The following is a 26,025-nucleotide window of genomic DNA, read 5'->3' as shown; positions in this document are numbered from 1 at the left end:
AGATATTTCTTTCGGGTTGTGGTGAAGCAGAGATGTTTGAGAGTAGAGTACCAAGCAAGTATGGGGTACCTAGGTACCTAGGCACGCCACATCGCACCTGGCCGCCTTACGATCTGCGCATGGGGCCCTGGTTGTTACATAGATGCCAGATGCCAGATGCCAGATACCAAACGGCCAGACGGCCTGGCTCCTCCAGTGGCTAATCTGCCCCGCCCCACATCGGATACCTGGGTACCTAGTTACTCGCACGGGCAGACGGGCAGGGGGCAGGGCAGGTGCCTGACAGTCCACGACAACTCACATTAGTCTTCGAGTGCTTGTCCTCACTCCATCCCTCGTTTGTTTGGTTTGACAAAGGAACAGGCACACACATTGTCCTCGACCACCAGCAGAACTGCCCCCAGCCAGAACGGGATAGCTACATTACAAACCCGTCAGCAGCCACATGGTAAGGGAAGGACCAAGCCGTTTCTGCACCGTCCTGGTAAAGAAATTACAGAGGTCATCGCTGCCTCCCATCTCTGAGATCCCGCCACACATCCTTTCTTACTACGCCTCAGCCGGCCGACTTGACTACCCCCCTCCCCGGAGTCGCTGCCAGTCCACTCCTGCAAGAATGCTCATTCCGCAGGCTCAGCAGCCGCAGCCGCAGCAGCTGTCTGACGGCGTCGTCCGCACGGCATCCTTTGCCAGCCGGCCTCCAAGCCCACCATACCTCCACATCCCCACTTCAACGAGGGAAGACAATAGCAAGTCTCTCACCCTGACCCCGTCCTACGCCGCCATTGACCCTCGCACTCTCACCCCCGAGGACCTGCGCATCATCACCGGCGGAACAGTCCAGGAAGCCTCTGAGGATTACAAGAACACGTGGAGGTATGAAGACCGGCGCAAGGCCCAGCCCATCCTGGACTTCCTCTACCTCGGCCCCCTCGCCGTGATCCGAGACCATGAGTTCCTCAGGCAACAAGGCATCACTATGCTTCTTGCGGTGCGCGATGCGTCCATGTCACACCTGCGCCTCGTCGCCGTGGAAAGGGCCGCCGCGGAGCTCAATCTGCAGAGCGAGTATGTCGACGTGGCCAGCCGGAACCAGCTCATCCACGACTTCCCTCTCATCATCGCCAGGATCAACAACCACCTCCTGAGTGTGTATAAGAGTCAGCTACAGGCAGTCAATGACGCCGGTAATATGGCCATCGACACGGCCACCTTCAAGCGGGGCAAGGTGCTCGTCTTCTGCGAGACTGGCAACGAGCGGTCCGCCGTCGTCGTGGCGGCCTACCTGATGGCCATCTATGGCGCAAGCTTGGTCAACACTGTTCAGTTCATCTCTGCCCAGCGTTTCTGTGCCACCTTTGACGAGGAAATGAAACATATGCTGCGGTCCTTCGGGGACATTCTCGAGGCGCAGAGAATGGTCTCCAACGGGGCCCAGCAGGCTGGCAACGGCCAGGCCTTCATCGGCCGCCATTTGCATGGCGCCACGGCTGGTGCAGACCCAGTGTCTAAGAAGAGGGGCATCGATGACACTATGGATGAGGACGATCTAGAGGATGATCCCTCAATGGACCATGATCGCTATGAAGACAGGGTTGCCTTCACGCCGTACAGGCAGAACTGAGTCGGTGCGTCGCAGCCACCGGCCAAGGTGGCAGGTCTGCCAATGCTCCGGAGCGACCCATGATCCGCAGACTAGAGTTATTTGTCAACTGCTTGGAGTTGCGTCGTTCGGTCAGCGTCTCTCACATGTCACGCGATTATGGACGCAGGGCAAGGTATAATCAGGGTCACCCACCCCATTTTATTTTATTTTTCTCATTGGGAGCGGTGGACATTTCGTTTGCATGGCGTTGGCGTTGGCTGATTTACTGATACCCATTCTCTTGGGCGTTCTTGAGCAAGGGGTCTTGCCAAATATCAAAAGAAGAAGCCCGGGGATGTTTGGGCGGCAGTCCAGGATTGATACGTGTCGATAGAGCTCAACTCGAGGCTGCTGCATATCGAGTAAGCTGCCGTAAACAGGTCGAAGATCCAATACAGTTTCAGGTCCAATCCCCACCCCTTTTCTTTTTCCCACATTGGTGATGACGATGCTGAGGACCTGCACAAGCCCACACATTTTCAGAAGTAACCATGCAGGGTCATTGATGGCTTCCCATGTATGACTGGTGCTTTTGGAGAGGTTGCCAACTAGCAGAAGAGGTGAGAGATACAAGAAATGCTTGCAAAAAGTGATAAGAATGAACCACCTCTTGGGCACCTAGAGGAACTGCTCGTGCCAACACATTTAGGATGGTATCTCAATATCGTAGTGCTACTTCATTCTCCTTTGCACAAGAAAGCCTGATCAGGCAGCTCTGAGCACGTCCTGTATAGCAAATGCCCAAAGTCCAGGAGCCTGGGTATCAGGGGCAAAAAAGAAGAAGCCCGAGGCATTGCTTTGCCCACTCTTTAAAGGGTGCCTCATCCGGTTTCTGAATGACATGAGGCTTGCCACCAGTAGCCAACACATTGAAGTGAAGGAGATTCCTTCTTCATGATCTAGCACTTGCGCAATGACCCCAGTCGCATCAGCTTCAGCTTCTAATCCGTGTACATCAGGCACTGCAATCTCGTGGTTGTTGTGCTTGCCGACAGTGCTCAGTTCTTTTATTTGAGGGGGTAAGTACCTCTCCAGTGTCAGGGCAAAGGATCATGGTCATGCCTCGTCTGGTGTCTTCCAACTGAATTTGACATGACACCAATGATTTGCACTCACCCCGACATCCATCCAGCTGACTTGCAAACTCGTTGCTGGAGGCCACACTTTGAGCTTTTCTTGCTGGACCCTACTGGGTACCCAAGTACCTAAGTAGCAAGTCCATCCATCCTATCGACAACCTGTTGTCCCCCATCACACATCCCCGTCCACTCACCCCATCCCCGTCGTCAACAACCCCGACCCTGTTGACGGCACCCCATACCCCGGGTGCCCCTATGCCCTTCCAACAGTATCACAGCCAACAGAAATGGCGTTCGACGATCTCCACTCAGACTCGTCCTACGAGGATGGTGGGCCACCACTTCAACCCAACACCACCTCAAGAGACGCGATGAAGCTCCGTGACGCCTCGCGCCTCAAGCGCCCCGTACGTTACGTTCAGGACAACGAGCCCATCGACCCCGGCCGCCCAATCTTCGTCCACGACGACCCCGTCTTCAACAAGGACCGCGCACACTTTGTGCAATGGCCCACGCTCGAGCTTAACGAGCCCTCGCCAGGCGAGGCGCGATACAAGCTGTGGCAGGAGCAAGGTGAGCCAAGAGACGAGTTTGGAAAGCCCGTCGTGCCGTCATCGCCATCGCGTGGGGACGTCGATGTCGCCAGTCCGCCTGGCCCCACCGTCGCTCACCTGAAATGCCGCCAACTGCCCTCTGCCCGCCCCGATCTGTCGCGGTCCCTTCTCAATACAGTCGAGCAGAAAGACGCGTTTGACGAGGCATTTGACCGCAATCTGGCCGAATTTGAAGACGATGAGTCCCATTCAGGCGGCGACGGTGTGTCTCGCGTGGTTCGTCACAAATTCAGCCCCCAAATCAAGGTCAGTGGTCCAACCGAGTCCTGCCTTCCACAAGTCGCCTGGATCCTATCATCTGTGAGTCTGATGGCGAGAAGCTGACCATTTATTCGCAGCCCCAGGACTGGTCCGCTCTCAGTGAAAATGTCCAGTGGGCCATCATCTGTGACCTGGCCCACGACCACCGAGGTGGTATCACCGATGCTGCAAACCTGCTGAGCCTCAACATGACCGAGGTGATCAACTTCGTCAACCTGTACCTGCGTGAGAAGGCGCTATGGGAGAACGGTGCACCCCAGGATGACAGCGGCCACTCCGCTCGTGCGCTTGCCCAGCGTGACGGTGCGCAAGACGAGGACGTCCAGCCAGTACTAGAGGCTGAGGTGGACTATCCCTGGCAAGATTTGGAGGAACCCGATCCGGCTGGTTTTTTTCAAACGGTCAACGACACTGAAGTCAGCTCACAAGGTCACGGACGAGTTGCTGACATTTGGCAAGAGCCTGAGGAGGAGCTTTTTCTTGGAGCAGACAACGTCGCAGCTGAGGAACCAGTCAAGCAACCAGACACTGTTAACCAGCCCGGCCGCCAGGCAGACGAAGTACAAGCTTCATTCGAAGGTACGCCACCTCCGGTAGACCTCGTCACTGACAGGTTCTCGAGGGAAGACATCGCAAGTGGACGTAGCTACTTGAACTTCGTCGGCCTCCCAGAGTACGCCGATCGCTTCGGTGAATGGTTTGGTACGGGAACCTGGTTTCGCGAGATCCCTGGCATCTTCGACGAAAACAACGAGCTTATTTTCCCAACCGAGGATACCAACGAGGCACTGTACAACGGCAACGAACTGGATTGGCAAGGACCAGCTCCGCACCCCTTGGAAGGTCTTCCACAGCGTGAATGGCTCACAGAAGCTCTTCCTCAGGGTGGACTTCGACCCGAAAGACCGGAAGATTTGGAACTGCAGCAATTCCAGGCCGTAGCTGAGCGCATCAGCGGCCACCCCATCAGGAGTCATAGAACTGGTGATGTGTCATCGAATCAGACTCCTCAAGGCGTGCTGGGTCACCTGAATCTTGTTGAGCGTGCCCAGACTGGCACGTTTGCTCAAATGAATGCGGACGACGATTTGGCTGGCGAAGAGGCGGCGGATCTCATCCAAAACGAGGCAGAGAAAGGCTTTCGCGCTGACAGCAATGGGACCCAGCTGTCTAGCAAGTCCTATGGGCAGCATGGTAACTTGGTACCCACAGGTACGCCTGAAACTGTTCTCGGCGAGGGGGCTCAGCTGTTCAATACGAAGACAGCTATACCAAATAGCCCTTCCGTGCCTCGACGGGATAATGGCATCGTACACAACTTTCCTGTATTTGGCCATGTCGGATCTGACGGCGGTTTCGACAAACACAATAGTGTCCCGCCATCAAACTCACAGTCTTCCCATCAGCTCCCCTCTGTCTCTCTGCCTCATCATGGCATCGTGCAACCAGCCGGCAAAGCCGCTCCCGCTTCGTCCCTCTCGGGACATGACAGCAGCCAGATCAAGAGCACCGGAGAGACAACACAGGCCCAGACCAAGGATGCATCGATCGCCATGACAGATTCCACGGGATCCCCGTCCGTTAAGGCGTCGTCGTATCATGAAGCTCGAGGCACAGCGAAGAAAGTCAAGCAAGATCCTCAAGTAGCCGTCACGCAATCCGAATCGCAAGAACCAGACGACTCTGGTCGATTTTCCCAGAATGGCATCGATACCGACGGATTTCCAAAGTGCGCTCCCTGCTTCGCGTCTAGAGCCCGATGTGACGGCGGTCGGCCCTGCAGCACCTGCGGGAGCAGGAATAGAAGGTGCAAGGATGTCACAAAGGCGGACCTGGATAAATATCCAGACCGGGCGGAGAGATTGATTGCAGATCGGGCCAAGGCGAGCGCGAAGGCTGCTCAGGGTGAGGGACAGGTCATGATACGAAGCCCTGCCTCGACTCCGAATGCGGCGACGCCCGCGCCTGCACTCTCGATTGCGAAGACCACCGGGGTCAGGCACAAATACTCGGCCACTGCTAGAGACACTTCGTTTGGAAAAGATGACTCTGATCTTGATCAGTACCCATCCGAGAAGGAGGATCCGGAAGATGGCGATTATGACCACACACCGAAGAAGAAACGGCCGAAGAAAGGCAGCACCCCGGCTATCAAAAAGAAAGCCACCGCCAAGGGAGCACCTGCGGCTTCTACTCCCACCAAGAAGGGTTCGCGGGGACCGTACAAGAAGAAGGCTAGAGACTCTGCTCTCAAGGACAATGATGACACCAAGAACACATTGCCTCCACAGCCCGACGGAAGTGCCTCTTCTGACAGTGCTGTTGCCGTCACGAAGGCGCGAAAGAATCCAGAAAAGGCTCCCGCAGCTGAGAAGGATAAGCCTTGCGACCTGTCCCTGAATACCGACGAGGTTGATCCCTCCGAGACTGGAGCAAGACTACCAGTACACAACGCTGCTAAGGCAGTGAGACAGGCATCAGCCGGGATGACGAACGTTCGGCCCGTCCCTGTCGGACAGCGCAGCGAGATGCACGGTGTCCTCAATCCGTCGTTGGCTTATCCCAGCCTTTCCGATGCTGAGAACTCACCCTACCTCGATGCCTCTTTCGCCCCAGTTGCCCCGCAAATACACCCGCGAATGACACCAGTTCACAGGCCCATCACAGGGTTTCCCGGCGTGTATCCATCTCAGGGAGCCTTTGCGATGCCAGGTATTCCAAGTCATGTCATGCTTCCGCGTCATCAGACAATCGCGACAGAGAACAACCATCTCAATGGTGCCATGTTTCCTGCCTCAAACTTCTATGGCCGAACTGCGCTGCACGATACGCTGCCGGTCACCGGCGAGGGAATGTCCGCGATGCCGCAGAGCCGGCCCGGCTTGAGTGGCTCCCCTGGGCCCACAGATGTCTCGCCGACATCACAATCAAGCGGCTCAGGCACGACGGCATCCATGGACTTTCTTGCCATGCCTTTCAGCCCGATGCAAGGGTCTCCTGCCTACAGCCATTACGGCCATGGGGGCATGCCAGGCAGGAACCCACAAGGCAGTCCCGGCTCATCCACAGGCTTTCCGGCGGGCATGGTCTCGCTGGGTTCGCCAACCGTGCCTCAGCGACACCTGTCGGGTTCGTCACACAGCAACGGAGCCCCGGGTCCAGTCACGGGTGTGACCTCCCCCTTGACGTCGGCGGCTCCAGGCTTCGCTGTGTCTTCCGGACTCATGCCACCTTACGCTGCGTTCCCAGACTCGCGACGCATACCTCGTCCAGTCTCGAGGCTGCAGTATGGCTATCAGGGCCGTCAACAATCGGGGCCCCCTTTTAGCACATCTGGCATGTTTCGTGACCATCAAGGCGAGGGGGTGCGATCCGGATCACGAGGATTCAGCGACTCCCCTTCGCAGCAGCAGCAAGGAGCTTCGCCTCGGCCACCAAAGCGAATGGCAGATGCTTCATCGGACCTGGGCCAGCAGCCCTCCAGAAAGAAACCAGGGACTTCCAACAGCCCTCAGGCTCCGCCGAGAGACGCAAAGAGCTGGCAGGAGCTAGCGCGAACGCAATGGGCAAATGATTCTCAGTCAAAGAAGAAAGATGCCCCCCATCCCTCGGCCAAGCCGTTTTTTGGCGGTGATGGTTCATTTGAGGTCTCGTTCAGGCCGTTCAGCCAGCCCAGCCAGCCCGCCAACGTCCAAGAGCAGATTGACCCAGTGCTCAAGGAGATGGAAAAGGCGCAAAACATAAGCCCCCGATCTCCTGGACCCAGCAAGAACCGTTAGACCAAGGACGCAGATGAGTCTGAGATTTTTACCATTGGGACGTGGCTCGCCTCGGAATCAAAAGGATGTTCTGTCCATCGCGGGGGCGATGTTGTTTGTTCATTCGTCGTTCCAAGCCGACGAAACTTGCACAGATGGACCTACCAGGTTCTCTTGCAGAAGCCTGAGACACCGGGCATCCCGTCCGCAGTAGCCAAAAAAGAATGGCTATGTGTTTTCAGAATTTGATGAAAGGTTTTCTTTTTCTGCCGCTGGGCTGATGGTCTCTGGGTGAATAGCCACCGTCAGAGCAGGCTCAGCACGAGTTGATCTGCAAAGCTGTGTCCCGTGAGAACACCGCGTCAGATCAAAAGAAGGTTGCTTGTCCATGGATATGAGGCACCAGAATACATTTTGAGGATCTGGCGGTAACGGGATTGGTCACTAAGGAGATTCTTTGGTGGTGGCTTGGATGAGGCAGAAGAAGTCTTGGAGATGGATTATGGATCATTGAAGCAGATGCAATGCTCATTGCAAAACGTTCTTCACTCATAGGTTGATATTCATTTGAAACAAAAAAACGCGGTGCAGAGAAAAATGCAATTCTTCAGTGCAGAGAGTGACTTGACCAAATTTGTGTATTGGCATCAATACTATGTACTACTACGTTGGGGCAGCTAGCTCTGGAGCTCGAGCTGGCGGCCGGGCTGGCACTCCGTCTACCTGATTAGCCTGGGAAGGTCCCTAGGTACTAAGTATTTAGGTAGGTGGGCAGGGACGGAGTGCGTATTCGGTACGAGGCACAAGCCCCTGCTATTCGTGCACAGGCCCACTTGATGGCGGCGAGAGACCGCATCCACTTACTCCGTATGCTCCCAAGCTTGCCCCAGTTGTCCACTCTGCCCAATGTAATAGCATCATTCTCCCCTGAACCCAAGCCTCGCACTGCGATTGACCAGCCCTCACTTTATAAAGAGGCCATCAACGTCAATTCCCCATCGAATCAAATACCTGAGAATTCCATCAGATCCGCTGTCAGCTTCTAATTCCGTACTCGCACTCGGCGCATCCCCCGCCCGTCCGAACAATCACCAAAACCAACAAACGCCGCAACATCCCCAGGCTCCGGCGACTGCGCCCCCGATCATGGCACCCCGGATAGAAGCTCAGGAAATCGAAACATACTGGAACATCTTCTCAGCACGCACCGGCGGCGGTCAATTCCTCACAGGAGAGCAAGCAGCGCCGGTACTCAAGAACAGCGGCCTCAATGACTCCCAGCTCGAGCGGGTGTGGGACCTTGCGGATGTCGATAATGATGGCAACCTGGACTTTGAGGAGTTCTGTGTCGGCATGCGGCTGATATTCGACATCCTCAACGGCGTGCGTGCTAAGCCCAGACAGGCAGATGATGAGGCAACCCGAGGCGTGCTAATAGTTGCTCTTAGGAATACATGGACGTACCCGCCACACTACCAGACTGGATGGTCCCGGAGTCGAAAGCACACCTTGTCCAGGCAAACCGCGCGCTCACGGGAAAGGCGGCGCAATTCGAGCAAGTCGATGACGATCCGGACGAGCTGGGCCTGAAGGATGGCTTCGACTGGTACATCAGCCCTGCAGACAGGTCCAAGTACGAGCAGATATACCAGGAGAACCGGGACATGCGAGGGGAGATATCCTGTGAGCTGCCACCAATCCGGCTTCCTGATGACTGAGCGATCGCGGATAGCGTGGCTAACATGTGGTTGTTTTCGGACAGTCGGCGCCTTACAAGACCTATACGACAGCCTTGACGTTCCCGACACCGATATTCGCTCCGCGTGGAACCTGATCAACCCATCTGCCGCCTCCTCCGTCAACAAAGATGCATGCATAGCCTTCCTGCACATGCTCAACTACCGCCACGAGGGCTACCGGATCCCGCGCACGGTGCCCGCCTCCCTCCGCGCATCATTCGAGCGCAATCAGATCGACTACCAGATTGACAACCAGCGCACCGCCGCTCAGTCCCGGTGGGCTGTCAAGGCCGACAACGAGACCGCCACGGGCCGCAAGGCTAAGTTCGGCGACCAGTACCTGACGCGACTGGGGCGCAGCGGGTTCAAGAGCGCAGGCACCGACTTCTCCACCGAGAAGACCGACGACTGGGAGGAGGTCAGGCTGAAGAAACAGCTGGCGGACCTGGAGGCCAAGATCGAGAAGGTCGAGTCGTCGGCTGAGATAAGATCGAGCGGGAAGAGGGAGAGCAAGCCCGCGCTGGTGAAGAGGGAGCTGGAGCAGCTGCTAGAGTACAAACGGAAGCAGCTGCGGGACCTCGAGGAGGGCTCAAGCAAAGGGGGCGGCGGCAACAGTCTAAAAGGCATCCAGGACGACCTACAGACGGTAAAGGAGCAGGTTGAGGGTCTCGAAACGCATCTGAGGTCTAGGGAACAAGTGCTGGAGCAGATCCGACGGGAGATCGAGGATGAGAAGGCGAACCGATGATCAGAAGTGAACGGCACCTTTTGCTTGTTGCCTCTGAGCAGCAAGAGATCATGGTAGAGACTGCTGTTGATACCTATTTGGATTCATTCTAGCCACCAGAAATTATTATCGCAAGAGGGACTTTAATGCATCCTCCAATATCAGCCCACACAGCCCCTTCCTCGCAATAAACAAGTATAATGATATCTGAACATGTGCAAAGCTAAACCGAACAAGACCCTAAGCGACACTGCCGTTGATATAACCCGGCATCCGCTGTATACCCAATGTCTTCCCCTTCGCCAACCACACCATGATGGAAAACATCTTCACTGGTCCCATCCTGCCTGCGCCCCTGTTCCTCCCCACAGCGCACGCCATGATTTCTACCGGCATCAGCTTCACTGGCTGCGGCTCCTTGCCCTGGAGGGCAAGCTCCACATTCTTTCCTACGCCCGCAGCCTGAAGTGCCACTGTCAGTCACGCATCCAACCGGGCGATACAGGCTCTGGGCGGAAGAACTCACCTGCTTCTGCGTGAACAGGAAGCCACCCCTCGGCACGCTGACCACGTCACCCAGCGCCCAGACACCCTCCTTCTCCAGGCCCTTGACCCGGTAGAAGTCGTCCACGCTCACGTAGCCCTTGTCCGTCAGGTAGGACTGGTCCATCATCTCGCTGTTGGCGCGCATACCCATGGTGGGCAGGTACAGGTCCGTGGTGATGGTCTCGCCACCCTGCAGGGCGACCTCGGTCTTGCCGTCGGGCAGCTCCTTGCTCCCCGTGACGCGGGCGTCGAAGCGGACGTTTACGTGCAGCTTCTTGAGCTCTGCCAGGGCGGCAGGCCCAACCGAGTCGCCGTCCAGGAGCGAGGGCCCGCCGGAGAGCAGGAGGACCTCCTTGTCCTTGCCGTACTCGCACCCGAGCTCGCCGGCGACCTCGATGCCCGTGGCGCCGGCACCGGCGACGACGATGTGCTTGGCCTCCTTGACGCGCTCCCGGGTGGCGTCCAGGTTCGACACGGTCTCGTCGTAGCTGTCGAGGATCTTCCAGGGCACGGTGGACGTGGTGGAGCGCGAGCCGGTGGCGACCACGAGCTGGTCGTAGCTCAGGGAGCGCGAGGAGCCCGGGAGAGAGACCAGCACGGTCTTGGACGCCGCGTCGACCTTGCCGGCCGCGCCGATGATGACCTCGTAGCTCTCCTTGGGGTAACGCTCGAGGGCGGCTGTGAGCGGCTGGAAGAGCTGTTCGTCTGTGATCTGGCCGGGGACGATGGCGCGGACGGAGGCCATGTTCCAGTAGAAATGCGAGCTCTGCTCATGCGGGCATCGTTCTGTCAGCCTGGATGAGTCCGGCATGAGCTCCGCGCTCATAACCACCTCGGAGGAACAAGTGGTCCCCTCATGCCAGCGGTGTCTGTACAGAGAGGTGGAGAGGATGGATGTCGCGATTGTCATACCTTTGACACAAGTATGACTTTGAGGTCAGGAATCTTCTGCTTGAGGAGGTAGTGGGCAATATGGAGACCACCATAAGATCCCCCCAGGATCACGACTGTCTTGGCCATGGCGGGCAGATGGGCAGTTTCGCGCAGCCTCGAAGGATGTGTGGAGCAGGTCGTCAGACAAGTTACCAGAGTCAACCAGAGACACGAGTCGCCGAGCAGAGACTAAGAATATATATATTTTGAAGGGAAGAAAAAAGCCAGGAGAGAGGGAGGGCGCAGATGTGAGACCCAAACGCCGGAGATGTGTTGGGGAAGCTCATGTGGGAACATTCCGGTGATGTACTCCGTACCTTGCAGGGACCCGTCCGCTCGTCTGGCGAGTCCGTGCAGAGATGGGACGGAAGGCTTGGTTGCAGGGTGACGAATGAGACCAGGGTGCGCAACGAACGGCAGCTGGATGGCTGATGAATCAGGGAGCCAAAAGCGCGAGCTCGCTCGACCTCGACCTCGGGCTGGCCTGGCTGCCTGGCCGGCGAGGGTTGCTCAGACAGCGGGCTAGCATCCGAACAGGACGCTCGGTCAACAGCTGGCCATTGGTCCCCGTCTCCCAGACCTGCCCGGCCGCCTGGGTGCCCACGAGTGGTAAGCTGCTCGCCCTATAGTCAGGGCGGAAGGTCATGGGAGAGAGCCACAAAAAGCAGTGCTCAGTAAGAGATCACAGCTGGCCCTGGATGTCGGCTTCGGGGGGCCCACGAGGCGGAATGCTGATCCCAGTCACGCTGCCGGCTCGGTCCCGACTATTGAAACAAGATGCCCATACGTGCTGACGTGTGGGGTGTAGGTACTGCCAGACGTTGTGCAGTCTACTGACGTCTGGAGTCTGGACCCTGGGGCCGGATACAGTAATAAGCGGAAGAGTAGACAAGGTACCTAAGGTACCTAGGTAGATTGTCATCATGTCCAGGGAGTGCGATACATGCTCCCTCCTAACCTTCCCAAAGGGGACCAACCAGTTCTCGGGCCCACAATGGGATGACTTCCCCAAAGCAGCTGACAAGCATATGCCGTTTTGGAACATCGAGGTTTATAATTAGTCGGTGTTGTCTGTACATACGGACGTACAATATCATGCTCAGCCAGTCACCCCTGGACCAGTTGACATGGCCTGTACCTTACTGTGTCTCACTGTCTGCAGCCATCCAGATGTCGCTGGGCAAGGGAGATAGGTCGAGGTGTCGTGGATATATTTCATCAGGTGAGGCTGCACCGTACCACGCAGAAGAGGGAGCTACCGGGGCTTCGCGCGGGGCAACCGGCCATCTGGAGCGTTTCGAACAGTGGGGCCTGCCTCCGCAAGTCAGGCCCAATGACGTGCAAACCACAAAGCCCAGAAAGAACCCCTTTGCCCCTCCCTCCACGCGCCCAGCAGGCCGGGGCAGCCCAGGTGACCCCGCCAACTTGGCCCCAGGTTTCTTTCCTCTTGCGCATAGAGCTCTCAACAACTTGCACGTCAGGATTTCCCCTTCCCTCAACATCTCGGAAGAGCACGTCGCGTAACAAAACCACCAATCCCACTGCTCTGAAAACTGCCAAACGCTGCCCATTTGCCCCTCAATTTTCACATACCCACCATCCATCATGTCTTTCGAAAAGGCCGTCGCCGACTCCAAGAAGCTCACCTCCAAGCCCTCCAACGAGGAGCTGCTGGACCTCTACGGTACGCCTGGCCCTGGCCCTCCTGACTCCCATGCTGGCCATCCTACTAACAGCATCACAGCTCTCTTCAAGATCGCAAACGGCGAGGACATCTCCTCGGCCCCTGCACCCGGCATGTTCGACCTCAAGGTACGCCCCCCTGGCCTCGTCTCGGCCCCCCTGCATGAGCCCGCCGCCGAGCATCCTTCAACATCCAGCTAACAACTACTTTCTCCCTGCGTACAGGGCAAGGCCAAGAAGAACGCCTGGCAGAAGAAGGTTGACGAGGGCATCACTGCGGACCAGGCCAAGGAGCAGTACGTCGCGCTCGTCGAGAAGCTCAAGACCCAGTACGGATACGACGAGAACAAGCAGCCAGAGGCCGTCGGCAACTAAGCGGGTGCTGCCCCCGGAGGGGCGGCAATGACGCGAGGTCACACCCGGTGTGGAGGGTACAAGGCGGGCGCACACTGCCAGATAGAGCGGGCAGGGAGAAACGGCCGAACTACGTGTACTCGCAGAACATACGGCCCAGAGTCGCTCGAAAATGATTGCCCGATGCGAGCTCATTAGTCAGTAGTGGACGGACTAATCTTGTAACAAGTCTACGTGTGTCCAGATCATGTGAGTCGATTGAGCCGGGCAGGACTGCGGCCGCTACACCGACCACACCCGACCTTTCCAGTCGGGTTCCTGGTAGCTTGCCGTGGCGACCCACGGCTTCTCATCCGCGCCATACGCCTGGAGAGGATGGTTGTACGGGATGCGAAGGCCAACGATGGGCGTCTCCGTGCTCTCCTCTGGCCTGTCTGTCTGAAACGTGCCGACCATCTTCGCTTTTTTGGAAAAGAGCGCCGGCCAGACCAGAACGCCAATCTCGTACGAGGCGATCCGCACCTCCCCCGACGAGTTGGCTGCTTCTCCCCATGCTTGCTTGGATAGATTCGCCGAAGTGGTGAGCGCCCAGTCGATCGATTTCTCACCGTACCGGATGTAAGTTTTGATATGCGGCGCGGCTCGCTTGCGGCCTGCCTCTTTACATGAGGAGTCAGGTTTGAGTTGACGTCCTCGTGGCGCGTCGTTCGCCCAGTGACAGAACATGGGTTTCAGATACAGGAGCTGCTTGGCTTGCTGCGCAGACTGGATCTTCGTATGTATAGAGCCTCCGCTCTCGTAGCCGTCCAGGCTGCGCCGGATCTCGTCAGGGGTAGGAAACACGATCTTGAAATTGGGCTGCGTCTGAGTGGTGTTCCTCGAGGCCTTGAGAGAGTCGAACAGGCTGCGGCGGAGCCAGGTGTCTGTCGGCCCTAAGGTGGCAATGCTCGAGATCTGAACCACAATGTCAGACTCACCGTCTTGCACCGGCACGTTTTTCAGCGCCTGCCGAAGGCCTGCCCAGCCCCATCTCGTCTCAGAATCGTCGTGAATAAGGTGGCGGCCAGGGACTGATGCGATCAAAACAGCCCTGATGGCAGAAAAATCAAACTTCTCCAGCTTTTCCACCAATGTCGTGCAGGCTGTCCTCCTTTGGTGGTCGTATGCTCTAAGGTAATTCAGTAGGTCAATCTTGAATTTCTCACCACTACCAAATGCGACCGAGTTGTCTGGTGTGCTATGACCAGGAGTTGCCTTCTGTAGAGGAAGAAGAGGGCTTCGCCAGACCGCCTGGGTCATATTTGTCCAGTCTCTCGCAATCATGTTGGCCGTGTGGATGACGACCTGGGCTGTATCATCATGGCGAATGAGAATCATCATTTTGGAGTGATGGGTGCCGAACATCTCAGGCATAAAGGCGCAGTGGAGTGTCACATTCTTGTGCCTATGGGCCTGCTCCTAGCTTGTCTGTCAGCAAAGATGGTTCTGTCTCGAGGACGGCGACATGCGGCCAAGATCATCGACCGGGGCAAGAATAAGCTGACTAACCTGGAGCATCAGACGGCCCGTGTCCTCTTTCTTCCAGAAGCCATGGACTACATGAACTTGAACCAGATGTTTTGTGTCCTCATCGAAATGCGAGAGGAGGAAGTCAATATCGTGTAGGTAGTTGAACTGCCAGCATTGCGCAATCAAGGGGTCACCGAGGATGTCTCGGAGGGTGACGGCATCAGTATTGGCAGCGGCAGGGAGATCTCGAATCCAGGTGAGCTGGAAAGGCGACTTGAAGGCGTGGTTTGTTTCATGAGCTGAAGGGGCTTCAGTTGGTGCAGAAGGTGCAGGAGGTGCAGGCGTGGTTTGGGTATGTTCCTCATCCTCGTTGTCCTGACCCTGGGCAGCTGTCTGACGACTTCTTCGCTTCCTCGGAGGACTGACAGGATGGCTGAGCGAGCGAGGAGTCGATGGGTCGGGTGTGCCTGTGGGATCTGACTCGACAGGCTCGACACTGAGACGTCTCCTCTTGGGGGGAGGCTCCATTGCTTTTGGTCACCAGTTCATTGGTTCACTGGTTCCCAGCTTCATGGGAGGGTCAGTTGGTGACTGGGCAGGGGTCGCAGCAGTGTGTGTCCTTGGGAGTCGCCCTAATAAGAACGGATACGGCTTGGAAATCTTGAATGAGGATCAACTTGGCAATTGAGCAGGCGGAAGGGATGACAAACACACTGTGAAGTCTAAACTTTGACTTTAGACCCTGAACTCGGCAGGAGATAGATGGACATGGGCTTTACGCAGTTGTTCTTGCCATCTAGGCTGGCTACCTACCTAGGTAGGTACGGGGGTCCAGAGTAATACATATAAAAAAGGCTAAAAACAATAAATAAATTAAAATACTTACCCTTCTTCTTAAAAGCTACCTACCTCTTCCTTTCTTCTTTTCTTTTTTTAAGTTTTAATAATTAATAATTCATTAATTAAAACTTTATTTATTTATTATTTTAATTAAAAAAAATTAAAAAAATTTATATATAAAAATAAATTTATATATATATATATAAAAGTAAGACCTTAAAATAAAGGTAGCTAGTAGAAGGGGTAGGGTAGGTAAATTAATATTTTTAACTTTTTTTATATTTGTTACTCTAGACCGCTCTAGGTAGGTACCTAAACAGCCAAGTCGAGAGGCTGAGAGGGTACTCTGGTGTGGGTGGAAGCCACTAAAATTGGGGCAGGACCCGCAGATCCCCCCAGGGGCCTCTTGGACCTGAGCCAGGCTGGGCCGGCCAAGCCTGGGCTGTCCTGCCCAATGACAGATGGCCTCGAGTCCGTCAGTTGGCCTGGCACTTCCAGCAATAGTACGCATGCAGCAGGGCAAGAGGTTGAGACGGCGCTTGGCTTGGGGCAATCTGGCACTCGTGTGACATGGCGCATTTCCACAATTACCTGTTGCACCTGCACTTTGCGCTTGCACTCCTTGCTCGATAGACCACTTTTAGCCTCGCTTGCTTCGTCCGCTCACTGCTGCTCACTGCTCACTGTCTTGCCTTGCAAATCATCCTCATCCTCACCACATCGCCCATTAATTCCTCCCCCTGCGTCCCTTGTCGTCTTGCCTTCCCTCGTCCTGCTTGAGGGCGATTGATTGCGCTGGTCCTCGACTCTGTACCGCACGCCCCTTTCCTGGAACCAGGCGGATAGATCTCCCCCTCCGCGTTGATCGCCACCCTCGCCCCGTGCCGGACGCTTCCGTTATCTTCGCATTTGCCTTGGGAAGTTTTTCAAGATACCCGATTCGCCCGGACTCGTTGGTTCGTGACGTCCGATGTCTAGGTGACGAGGCCGCCCGACAAGATTCGCGACAGACGCAGGTGTGCTCCGGCACCCGTTATAGTCGACAGCCCCGTGTTGTTATCGACCGGCCATCCTCCCGTCCCGACCCGGCTCAACACTCGATAGCATCGTGAACACTGGGGCATATAAGCCATGAGGCTCTCCTCCCTTGCCTGGGGCCTGCTGCTCGGGGCTGCCGCCCGGGTGGCCGCCCAGGACGACGACTACGATGATGAAATACCAGAGGACAAATCCCTGGAAACAACCACCTTTGATGGCATCAAGGTCCCTCCGATGCTCGAGCTCACCCCCGATAACTTCGAGTCCGAGATCAAAAAGTCAAAATACATGTTGGTCAAACACTACAGGTGCGTCCCTCGCTCTCCATCATTGTCAGGTTGGCCCTGGAGTATTGCTGACATGCCACAGTCCGTACTGCCCACATTGCCAGGACTACGCCCCAATCTATCGCACACTGTACGAGTTTTACTACACCGACCCGGCACCAGGCCCCGGCAAATCTTTCGAACAATTCTACGACTGGCGCTTTGCAATGATAAATTGTGTCGCGTTCTATGATCTTTGCGCCGGAAATGGGGTCCAGTCCTACCCGACGTCGATGCTCTTCATAAATGGCGTCAAGAACGAGAGTTACAGGGGTGTCAAGAGCTTGAAATTCTTGACCGACGCCATCGAACCCGTGCTCGAGCGCGAGAGACCCGGTTCCAGACCCAAGGCGCTGTTGCTTCCCGAGCCCCTCGCCACAGCTCGCCCGAAGCCAGCCGATGATTCAAAGTTGGCTTCAGTTCCCAAGCCCGATGCCCAGCCGCAGATAGAACTCAGGGAGCCCGCTAAGGCTGGTTCTGAAGCCGCGGCTGCCCCCAAGGCACCAGCGGCTGCGGCCCCCGCGATTGAAGAGCTGGGTTCCCTCAAGGCCGAGAAGCCCAAGGCCGAGAAGCCCAAAGACGTCGCTCCTGCGAAAACCGAGCCTGAGAAACCGGCAAAGCCTACAAAGACCCCGAATCCAAATGGCGCCTCCGTTCCTCTGACAGCAGAAAGCTTCCAAACGCTGGTGACTATGACCCGTGACCCGTGGTTCATCAAATTCTACGCCCCGTGGTGTCATCACTGTCAGGCCATGGCGCCGAACTGGCAGCAGCTTGCCAAGGAGATGAAGGGCAAGCTAAACATTGGTGAGGTCAACTGTGAAGCAGAAAAGCGACTTTGCAAGGATGCTCGCCTTCGTGGCTACCCGACAATTCTCTTCTTCAGGGGTGGCGAGCGAGTAGAATACGAGGGTCTCAGAGGCATTGGTGACTTTGTTAGCTATGCCGAGAAGGCGATTGACCTCTCCAACGGGGTTCGCGACGTGGACGCCGACTCTCTTGCGGCCATGGAGGAGAAGGAAGACGTCATCTTCATATACTTCTACGACCATGCAACCACAAGCGAGGATTTTGCGGCCCTCGAGCGATTGCCCCTGAGCCTCATTGGCAGGGCCAAGCTGGTCAAGACCAAGGACCCCAAGCTGTACGAGAGGTACAAGATCACTACCTGGCCGCGTCTCATCATTTCCCGGGAAGGCAGGCCGACCTATTATAATCCTCTCACGCCAAACGAGATGCGAAATACTCGGCAGGTCCTTGAGTGGATGAAGTCAGTCTGGCTGCCTCTTATTCCCGAGCTGACTGCATCGAACGCTCGTGAAATCATGGATGGCAAGATAGTGGTCCTGGGCATCCTAAATAGGGAAGACCAGGAGTCATTCTCGGGTGCTATTAGAGAAATGAAGAGCGCGGCTACTGAATGGATGGACAAGCAGATCCAGCTGTTCCAATTAGAACGTCAGGAGCTACGTGATGCGAAACAATTGCGAATCGAGGAAGCCGAGGACCGTGGGGACCAGAGAGCGCTCCGGGCCGCCAAGAGCCAACAGGTCAACATGAACAGGGCAGATCGGAAAGAGGTTGCATTTGCGTGGGTCGATGGGGTTTTCTGGCAGAGGTGGATCCGCACCACATATGGTATTGATGTGAAGGATGGCGAGAGGGTCATCATCAATGACGAAGATGTAAGCTCCAGCTCCCTTTGCTATGGTTGTCGCGCATTTACTGACACACACAGAACCGCCGTTATTGGGACCAAACCAGCACGGGCAACTACATCGTCCCGTCGCGTACCTCGATCTTGGAGACCCTCAACAAGGTCACCGCGCAACCTCCCAAGCTCAAGCCGAAGCTGACTATCTCAAGCTTCGAGAAGATCTTTTTCGACATGCGGGTCACTTTCTCCGAGCACCCGTATCTCACCATCGGCTGCATCTTTGGGCTGATACTTGGTTCTGCATCATGGTTCCGTGGTCGCCATAGGCGGAGAAGCGGCCGTCCTTTCCTGAACGAAGACTTCAAGGCACCTCTTCTCGGCTCCAACATCAACGGTAAGACGGACTGAGTTGAAAGGACAGAACCTTTGCGCAGTGGGGAGACATGCGGAGAAGAAGAACCCCAAGAAGGATCCGGGACGATTAGTGAGGCCAATAGCGACCACATCAGATCTGTATGTATATCGAGCGACATACCTGTACATGTCATTTTATACATGGCGTATCAGACCTCCTTCGGGGACACTAGGGTTTGGTTGTAAGGATATGCCTGGGAACGGGTCTAAGTGCCACGCCACAAGTCCCGAGCTTAAAAGGACGGGAGCGGGTAGGTCCGAAAGGAAGTACTAGGTTGAAAGGACATGGGGGCAAATGTTGCATACTAATATCACTTCCGTTTATCTTGGTTCGATGAGATCGCGTCCGCGCAGAGAGCAAGGCTCCTTTGGACCCAGTTGTCAAGCATTTGACTCACCAGGAGCTGTGAGGTTTCCAATCCGGAACGCCATGTCGCACATGGGCAGAGAAATGTCACATGATTCAAGTGGAAATCCAGATTGGCCGTGAGTATCGCGACGAGCAAGGCTATAAATCAACGCTGCTTCAGGTGTACAAGATCCATCCAACCTAGACCCCGCATAGGAGTCTGTCCGTCCATTCTTCTTACGTGTAGATCTCCTCGGTGAAGCCGTTCAGCGACAGGCCAGACTTGGCGATGTCCTTAACATCGACCAAGAAGTTGAGAGGCATCTCCACCAGGGTACCCCTGATGCGCTTGAGCTGGTCCTTGACCTCCTGGACGCCGCCGGGGAACTCGCTCTTGACGACGTGGCCGTAGGGGACCTTGGTAGGCTTCTCCTTGTCGCCATCATCCTTCTTCTCCTCCTCCTCCACATCCTCCTTGTTCTCTTCCTCCTCCTTGTTTTCGCCGGCGTCGTTGTCCTCGCCGGCGTCCTCGCCGGCATCCTCGCCGCGCTCGGCAGCCTCCCGCTTGAGCCTCTCCTTCTGCTCCTTCTCCTCCTTCTTCTTGAGCTTCGCCTCCTCGTCCGAGCCGGGGACGATGAAGTACTTGCTGAAGAAGGAGTCGTAGTCGTCCCAGGTGCGCACGACGTCGTTGGGAACGTTGTGGAAGACGCGGCTGAAGACCTCGGTGTTGGTGCGGGCCGTCTTGAGCCACAGGTGCTGGAATTCCTCGCTGATGGGGTCCTCGACCAGCCGGTCGGCCTCGGAGCCCCAGTCGTACTCGTTGGGGCCCTGGGTGACGGGGTGGAAGTTGGCGTCGGGCCGGTCGCAGCGCTGGTCGGGCAGCAGGCCCAGGTGCTTGCGGAACAGCTGGCGCCGCAGGCTGGCGGCGAACTTGGAGGCGGTGAAGTCCTCGCCGTTCATCTTGGAGCGCACGGGGGTCGGGTCCTCGATGACGACGGCGATCTCGGAGTCGTGGGTGCCCAGCTGCGACCGGTCGTTCAGGTTCGCCGAGCCGCAGATGACCAGCCGGTCGTCGGCGATCAGCACCTTGGAGTGGATGTACAGCTCCTCCGACACGTAGGCGTCGATCTCGGACTCCGGGTCGCCCTCCCACGGGATCGAGTCCAGGTCCGGCCCGTTTTGCATGTACGCCGCCGAGATGGTGTCCCACGTGTTGTCGTCCTGGCGCTGTGCCGCCTCCTGGTAGCGGCGGTACTGGCTTCCCAGCCGGCCCTCGACGTTCTCGTCGCGCGAGTAGCCGTCGTATCCCCTCTCGACGTAGTCGTCAAACTCGCGGCGGGCGTCGTCGTACTGCACGCCCGACTCGTCCTGCGCGCGCTGCATGGTAGCCGAGGTGTTGAGGCGGTCGTAGTTGCGCAGGTTGTAGAAGCTGATGTACTGGTCCGGGTGCACGATGCCGGCCTGCGTCAACTTCTCAATGATGGAGTGGCCGCCACGGCTGATGGAGTTGTACTGGAACTCCATAATGCCCCGCGTACCCAGGGCGCCATCGGACTTGAGGTCGCCGGCAAAGGCGGGGACGGCTGGCATGGCGACGATGACGGAGAACTTCTCGCCGGCCTGGTGTGCCTTTATGATACGGGACACGATGGCCGCGCCGATCTTGTTGTACACCGGCTTCTGCTCGTCGTCGGTAGCAGTAATGAAGAACTAAGAGTGCGATCATGTCAGATCCCGAGTTCTGGCGGCGGAGCGCGCGCTCGGCGTCTGGGCAACTTACCTGGTTCTCCATGTAGATGAAATGCTGTGCGTTTGTGATGGCGTCGATGTAGGCATTGGCAATGGAGTGCTCGGTGGGGTGGCCAGAGGACCATGGGCAGCAGCTCCGCACAAGCTGGATGTGCGCCTCCTCGTTGCGTGGTTCCTCGCGCGGCTCCTCGCCCCAGGCACGGCTCAGGCCCCTGGTGAAGTGACGCTGGAGGCCGCCAAACATCTGGCCGGCCTCGTACTGCCCTTCCTCGAGCAGGCTCCGGCTGGGCGGGGCGTGGGAAACGTCGGTGTCCTCGAGACTCTGGTACTTTGTGTTGCCGTCGTGGTTGTACTTTTGGCCCCAGATGTAGTTCCACCGGTCGACAAAGTGGAGATCCAGGCTCTTCACGATGGGGCCGACCAGCGAGATGCTGATATCCGACCAGCCCATCCTCGAGAACTTGGTGCGGTCGAGCTTGTTCTGCTCCCACTTGTCGACGCCCTCAAAGTCGTAGACACGTGCGTTGTTGTAGTCCTGGCCGGGGAAGATGATGCCGTCCACATTGCCGGGGTGGTCGTCGGCGATGGGGTGAGTGCTGGTGTCCCAACGGCCGAAGCAGGCGTCGAGGCCGCCCATGAAGGCAACGTTGTGGTCAATCAGGCACAGCTTCTCGTGGTGGGCCCAGAACAGCACAACATCATCATGGGTGCCATACAGAGTCTTGAGGCTGTCTCCGGACATCTTGGACAGGCTGAAGGCGCCAAGGGTCAGGTTGTGGAAGGCAGTGTTGATCTCGGCGTTGATGCTGTCCTTGGTGGGCATGTGATCCGGATGCCTGAACACCTTGATGTTCTCATGGAGGTCCTCCAGGGCGTGCTTGGTGTGCGCCGAGTTGCAGGAAAGGGCCTGAGCAACCTCCTTGTACACGATGATCCTGACCTGGACGCCTCGCTCGGCCGCGGCCTTGAGCATGTAGTCCAGGCGGTACTTGTTGTTCTTTGCCGGGGGCCGGCGCAGGAACAACTCTGGGGACAGCCACCAGTCCAGGATGAAGATGGACTCCTGTGCATCTGCAGGTTGTACGCCATCAGTATCCCACACAGCATGCGATTGTCCGCGGATGGGAACTCACTCTCGAGGGCTTCAGACAGGGCCCAGAAGTAGGCGCACCCATCGACGTGCCACTTGACCTGGCCAGAGGTCTGGGGAGCAAAAGAAGCATAGCGGTTCTCCGCGTGCTCGGCGTGGAAGTCAGCATGGCACTCAGCCCCATCGTGAGTGTGCGAGTGCTTCTCCTCGTCGGAGCCGAAGACGCCAGCGAGGCCCTGCTCGAGTTTCTTGAAGATGCTCGACATTTTGGCTGCCACGAAATTGTATGGAGGATCTGCCGGGCGTGTGGGAGCAGAATAAGACGGGATGAGATGCACGCCGTGTTTATAAACACGTCGGTCGATAAGACAATGTGGGGGCAGCCTCTCAGGCCTCTCTGTTCTGTGAGGTCAGAGTCAGGGGGTAGCTCCACGCAAAGCCACGATGCGGTCTCCACGGCTGCTCGACGGACTGCGGACCCTGAAAACTTTCAATGCGTCCCTGTCGGTCGAGAAACCTAAGCGATGGGGTTTCCCAAATGAGTGCTATCCAAGTGGTGTAGTCAAGATCTCGGGTCAGTATCAGAGGTGGGTTCTCAGAATGTCTCTCCCTTTTTTTTTCTTGGGCCTTGGTTTCGTGAGGTACAAAGTTGGATGGATGGATGCCTCTATTTGGCACCTCGCCTCCAAAAAAGCCCGACAGTGATCCGCGACGGCGGCGGGAGGAGCTGAGGGGTCGAAACAGAGCTTCCCTGCAAAAACAGGGTCTTGGCCTGCATATCTTGGAACTGTTCACTGCCACTCAGGAGGAGCCACCCAGCAGAGCGGTGAAATCGACTCGGGCAAGCTTCAGCACATTACTTGAGCAATAGCGAATGGCCCCCGTGATTGTGGAAGCTCTGCTGGCCTACGTGGCTCAGGCTACAAGATGCCAACGACGATTGGATGAGACAGCCACTGGGTTTGCACGACTGTTGTGCCGGGCTTCCGCCAGACCGCCAGGGCCTGACGCATTCGACGCCATGGTGTGTGTTGGCTCGTGAAGCGTGAAGCACCCTTTTCTCTCTGTCAGACCCTCCCTCTGGTACCAACCAGATCCAGCACCACCTCTGCACGCTCAACAGGGCACCTGAAACAAGCCGTTATGCGGCCAGTAGGGCTGCATTCATGGCGTCGCTTAACATGTGCCAACGGCTTTTACGGAGCTGCCCGAACCCGTAAGCAGCCAAGTGTGAGCCAGAGCATGCGTGAGCCTCAGCCGACCTCACCTCAATGGGATCGTGAGAGCCCGGCTTGGAATCATCCATCCTTCATCCACGTCACAAGGCCAAGTCTGCCAGGACTCAGCGAGGCTGGTGAGAACTAACCCGGCATATTTCGTTCAATCGCGACGTACCATTGAAAGGTCCTTTTTCCCTTGCCAAGCCCTCTCTTACTGGAAATGATCTAGAACCTGACTGTTTCCACACACGTGGTTTGCCAGGAAGGCTGAGCGACCATGGACGACGCCCCGTCCACTGTAGGTATGTGACTCGCCAGTGAGACAAATAGCCCGGTAGTACAAACACAGAATCCGAGACATCGGAATATGCTGCCGTATGCAGAGAACATCCGCCGTGGAACAATAAGAGCCAGGTTGCCACAAATTCATTGTACTCCCAAGATCCGAGAACTGTCAGCTGTGGTTTCGGCACAACATCTTGGGCTGGTCCTGGCCTGCACAAGTCTCCGCCCAGCTTCATACAACTATTCCTGCCACACCCTCGGCGGTATGATTCATTCCTCTGGTAACTAGATGGCCCCCACAGGGCATCCCACAGGATGTTATCCTATAAGTGTTTGAAAGCTATCATCTAAATTTTATCCTCAAACAACCCAACCTATAGGAAAGCGTCCCTTAAAAAGGTATCTGATAGGAGGGTGTCCCTTAGGAACTTATCCCATAGGAACTTATCCCACAGGAACTTATCCCACAGGAGACTGGACAATAGATACCGTGGCCGTGTAGCGGATACCCGGGCAGAGCTCGGTCGTGACTATTCGAGACATTGGATCACACTCTCCACATCTAGCAGATTCTATGAACTTTCACGATTCTGCAGGTTAGTTGATGCTTGCCTGATGCCGACCATGGGGCCATCCTTCGGGAATCTCCTCAGCCGGTCGGCCTGCCGTGCGTTTAATGAGGGCTCCAGGGCAGTCCCTGTGAAATTTAACGCGAGAAATTACAGTGGGCGTCACAGCCTTGGGCCCATGACTCTAAACTGTCATGATGTTTACAGTTGCGTGGTAGCACATATTCGATGCGCGCCTCTCCTCTATCCCAAGGGGCGATTATCGCCGACAAGGCATCCGTCGGCAGGTCCTTCGTGATCTTCAACTTCAGCCGGCTGACCTGCTGAGGCTATTGTGCTATCATGAATGGACGGGGGTGGTTTTCCTGCATAGCGGAGTCGGGGTGCTGCCATGTTTTGCGTTTTTTCAACTAAAAACAAATGAACTTACTGCCGCTGTTGAGCTGTGGCCGGCGATTGTTTGACATACAAGCTCCTCCTAGTCGCGTAGAGACCAAAGTCCGCCTTTATGGCATCTGAGCCAGCAATAATATCACGAAACCTGCTTTTAGAGTCGTCAATTTAGTTCTAAAACGACATGTTTGCCTGCGGCCCCAAAGCCAACAGAAAAGGGCCTCGAATGAGCAAACGAGCAGGACAATTTGTGCCGCGTTGCCCATGTGCCTCGTCTCATTTCAGTTGCATTCCTCGTATTTGTCAGATTAGGAGAACACTTCTGTACACTCAGAATCCATGCCCGTTCTCATCCCAAAGCCTCAGGCCTCTACCCCTATACCTGATAGGTACTTGCTCAGCCGAAGACCGAGAGACCCGAGAAGGGCGGGGTCCACGCCGGTGATCATCACACAAGCTACCGGGTGGAAACGAAAGGCTAGGCTGTCATGCTGACCTCTTGGGGCAGAGGAGATCTTACGACGGGTTGCAAGCGAGATATTCCGCCTCGTGTGTATCGTGATTGGGGCCTCGTCCGACGCTAACTAAGTACTCGGAAAGGCAGAGTCTATCTCCAGCTGCAGCTCTCCGGTGGCTGAAATCGTGCCACCGGTTAAGCGATGCTGACATATACACGCAGGCTGTTGGGTTTCCAAGCTTCTCACAGGATTTCGGGAAAAGAAAATGTCGGTGGCCAAGTAGATCGGAAAAGTGCTGTGATCTATCACCGGGGACAGAGCACACAGCCGCCTTTGGAAGCATTGACTTGTCGTGTCCACTCATAACCCTGTGGTGGTTACTTGTCACTGGTCCCGTCGGAAGGATGGGCCGTGGTTTCTAGTAGTTCGTGGCCTGTTGATCACGCATGGTACCTACTTACATATGTAAGTAGGTAGTCTCCCAGGAACCATTTCCATACGATCAGGCGTCTTTCGAACCAGGCAGAGGTGCCAGCTGTGCTTCCTCTCAGAATCGAAGGGCATGGGAATTTGACGATATATCAGCCCCTCGAAGCCCCCGTGTCTTGCAGATGGGGCCAGGCTGGATCTGAAGGGCAGCTTGTGGTCTTTGAGGCCTCCCCTTTGAAAAGAAGCAGTGCATGTGAGGCCGGTTAGGACGGCTGATGGCGTCGTGCACATGCGAGTTTGCGTCAGCACACCAGCCACAAGGATGATATCTCTCCTCATATGGGGATGCTAGGTGGCGGC

At 56.3% G+C, this 26,025-nt stretch overlaps 8 protein-coding genes across 8 annotated transcripts; 5 read left to right on the top strand and 3 right to left on the bottom strand.

Moving 5' to 3' along the window:
- The first annotated feature begins 337 nt into the window (after window positions 1-337).
- Window positions 338-2,023, top strand: KVR01_002927 (uncharacterized protein). Its single transcript, XM_044788780.1, has one exon. It carries the CDS (start codon window positions 446-448, stop codon window positions 1,622-1,624), a length of 1,179 nt encoding a protein of 392 aa, XP_044647942.1. The 5' UTR covers window positions 338-445; the 3' UTR covers window positions 1,625-2,023.
- A 988-nt stretch (window positions 2,024-3,011) lies between these two features.
- Window positions 3,012-7,378, top strand: KVR01_002157 (uncharacterized protein; the record flags this gene model as incomplete). Its single annotated transcript, XM_044792377.1, has 2 exons — window positions 3,012-3,584; window positions 3,683-7,378. 2 exons carry the CDS (start codon window positions 3,012-3,014, stop codon window positions 7,376-7,378), a joined length of 4,269 nt encoding a protein of 1,422 aa, XP_044647172.1.
- Window positions 7,379-8,503: 1,125 nt separating this feature from the next.
- Window positions 8,504-9,844, top strand: KVR01_002470 (uncharacterized protein; the record flags this gene model as incomplete). Its single annotated transcript, XM_044792907.1, has 3 exons — window positions 8,504-8,740; window positions 8,806-9,040; window positions 9,120-9,844. 3 exons carry the CDS (start codon window positions 8,504-8,506, stop codon window positions 9,842-9,844), a joined length of 1,197 nt encoding a protein of 398 aa, XP_044647485.1.
- Window positions 9,845-10,063: 219 nt separating this feature from the next.
- On the bottom strand, window positions 10,064-11,389 carry KVR01_003635 (uncharacterized protein; the record flags this gene model as incomplete). The annotated part of the gene is made up of 3 exons (XM_044793556.1): window positions 10,064-10,285; window positions 10,350-11,135; window positions 11,282-11,389. The coding sequence occupies 3 exons, from the start codon at window positions 11,387-11,389 to the stop codon at window positions 10,064-10,066; spliced, it is 1,116 nt and encodes a 371-aa protein (XP_044648650.1).
- A 1,518-nt stretch (window positions 11,390-12,907) lies between these two features.
- KVR01_003455 (uncharacterized protein) lies at window positions 12,908-13,360 on the top strand (the record flags this gene model as incomplete). Its single annotated transcript, XM_044781585.1, has 3 exons — window positions 12,908-12,986; window positions 13,047-13,114; window positions 13,211-13,360. 3 exons carry the CDS (start codon window positions 12,908-12,910, stop codon window positions 13,358-13,360), a joined length of 297 nt encoding a protein of 98 aa, XP_044648470.1.
- Window positions 13,361-13,544: 184 nt separating this feature from the next.
- On the bottom strand, window positions 13,545-15,612 carry KVR01_002092 (uncharacterized protein). Its single transcript, XM_044783155.1, has 2 exons — window positions 14,888-15,612; window positions 13,545-14,797 (listed from the first exon to the last, which is right to left on the bottom strand). Exons 1-2 carry the CDS (start codon window positions 15,374-15,376, stop codon window positions 13,622-13,624), a joined length of 1,665 nt encoding a protein of 554 aa, XP_044647107.1. The 5' UTR covers window positions 15,377-15,612; the 3' UTR covers window positions 13,545-13,621.
- Window positions 15,613-16,819: 1,207 nt separating this feature from the next.
- Window positions 16,820-19,117, top strand: KVR01_002037 (uncharacterized protein; the record flags this gene model as incomplete). The annotated part of the gene is made up of 3 exons (XM_044781282.1): window positions 16,820-17,034; window positions 17,096-18,737; window positions 18,791-19,117. 3 exons carry the CDS (start codon window positions 16,820-16,822, stop codon window positions 19,115-19,117), a joined length of 2,184 nt encoding a protein of 727 aa, XP_044647052.1.
- Window positions 19,118-19,709: 592 nt separating this feature from the next.
- Window positions 19,710-22,577, bottom strand: KVR01_003041 (uncharacterized protein; the record flags this gene model as incomplete). The annotated part of the gene is made up of 3 exons (XM_044785952.1): window positions 19,710-21,182; window positions 21,253-22,292; window positions 22,355-22,577. 3 exons carry the CDS (start codon window positions 22,575-22,577, stop codon window positions 19,710-19,712), a joined length of 2,736 nt encoding a protein of 911 aa, XP_044648056.1.
- Between the last annotated feature and the right edge of the window lie 3,448 nt (window positions 22,578-26,025).

The sequence above is a fragment of the Diaporthe batatas genome (assembly GCF_019321695.1).
Source record: "Diaporthe batatas strain CRI 302-4 chromosome Unknown Contig00003, whole genome shotgun sequence".
Classification (NCBI taxonomy): domain Eukaryota; kingdom Fungi; phylum Ascomycota; class Sordariomycetes; order Diaporthales; family Diaporthaceae; genus Diaporthe; species Diaporthe batatas.
The sequence above is the reverse complement of the archived record's forward strand: the minus strand, read 5'-3'. Positions and strand labels throughout refer to the sequence as shown.

What these genes read in the sequence shown, in the direction of transcription:
- KVR01_002927 (XM_044788780.1), top strand. Translation starts at nt 446, where the DNA reads ATGGTAAGGGAAGGACCAAGCCGTTTCTGCACCGTCCTGGTAAAGAAA.
- KVR01_002092 (XM_044783155.1), bottom strand. Translation starts at nt 15,376, where the DNA reads ATGGAGCCTCCCCCCAAGAGGAGACGTCTCAGTGTCGAGCCTGTCGAG. An exon ending in CGGGCCGTCTGATGCTCCAG is followed by an intron (nt 14,798 to 14,887) that starts GTTAGTCAGCTT and finishes CAGACAAGCTAG; the next exon opens with GAGCAGGCCCATAGGCACAA.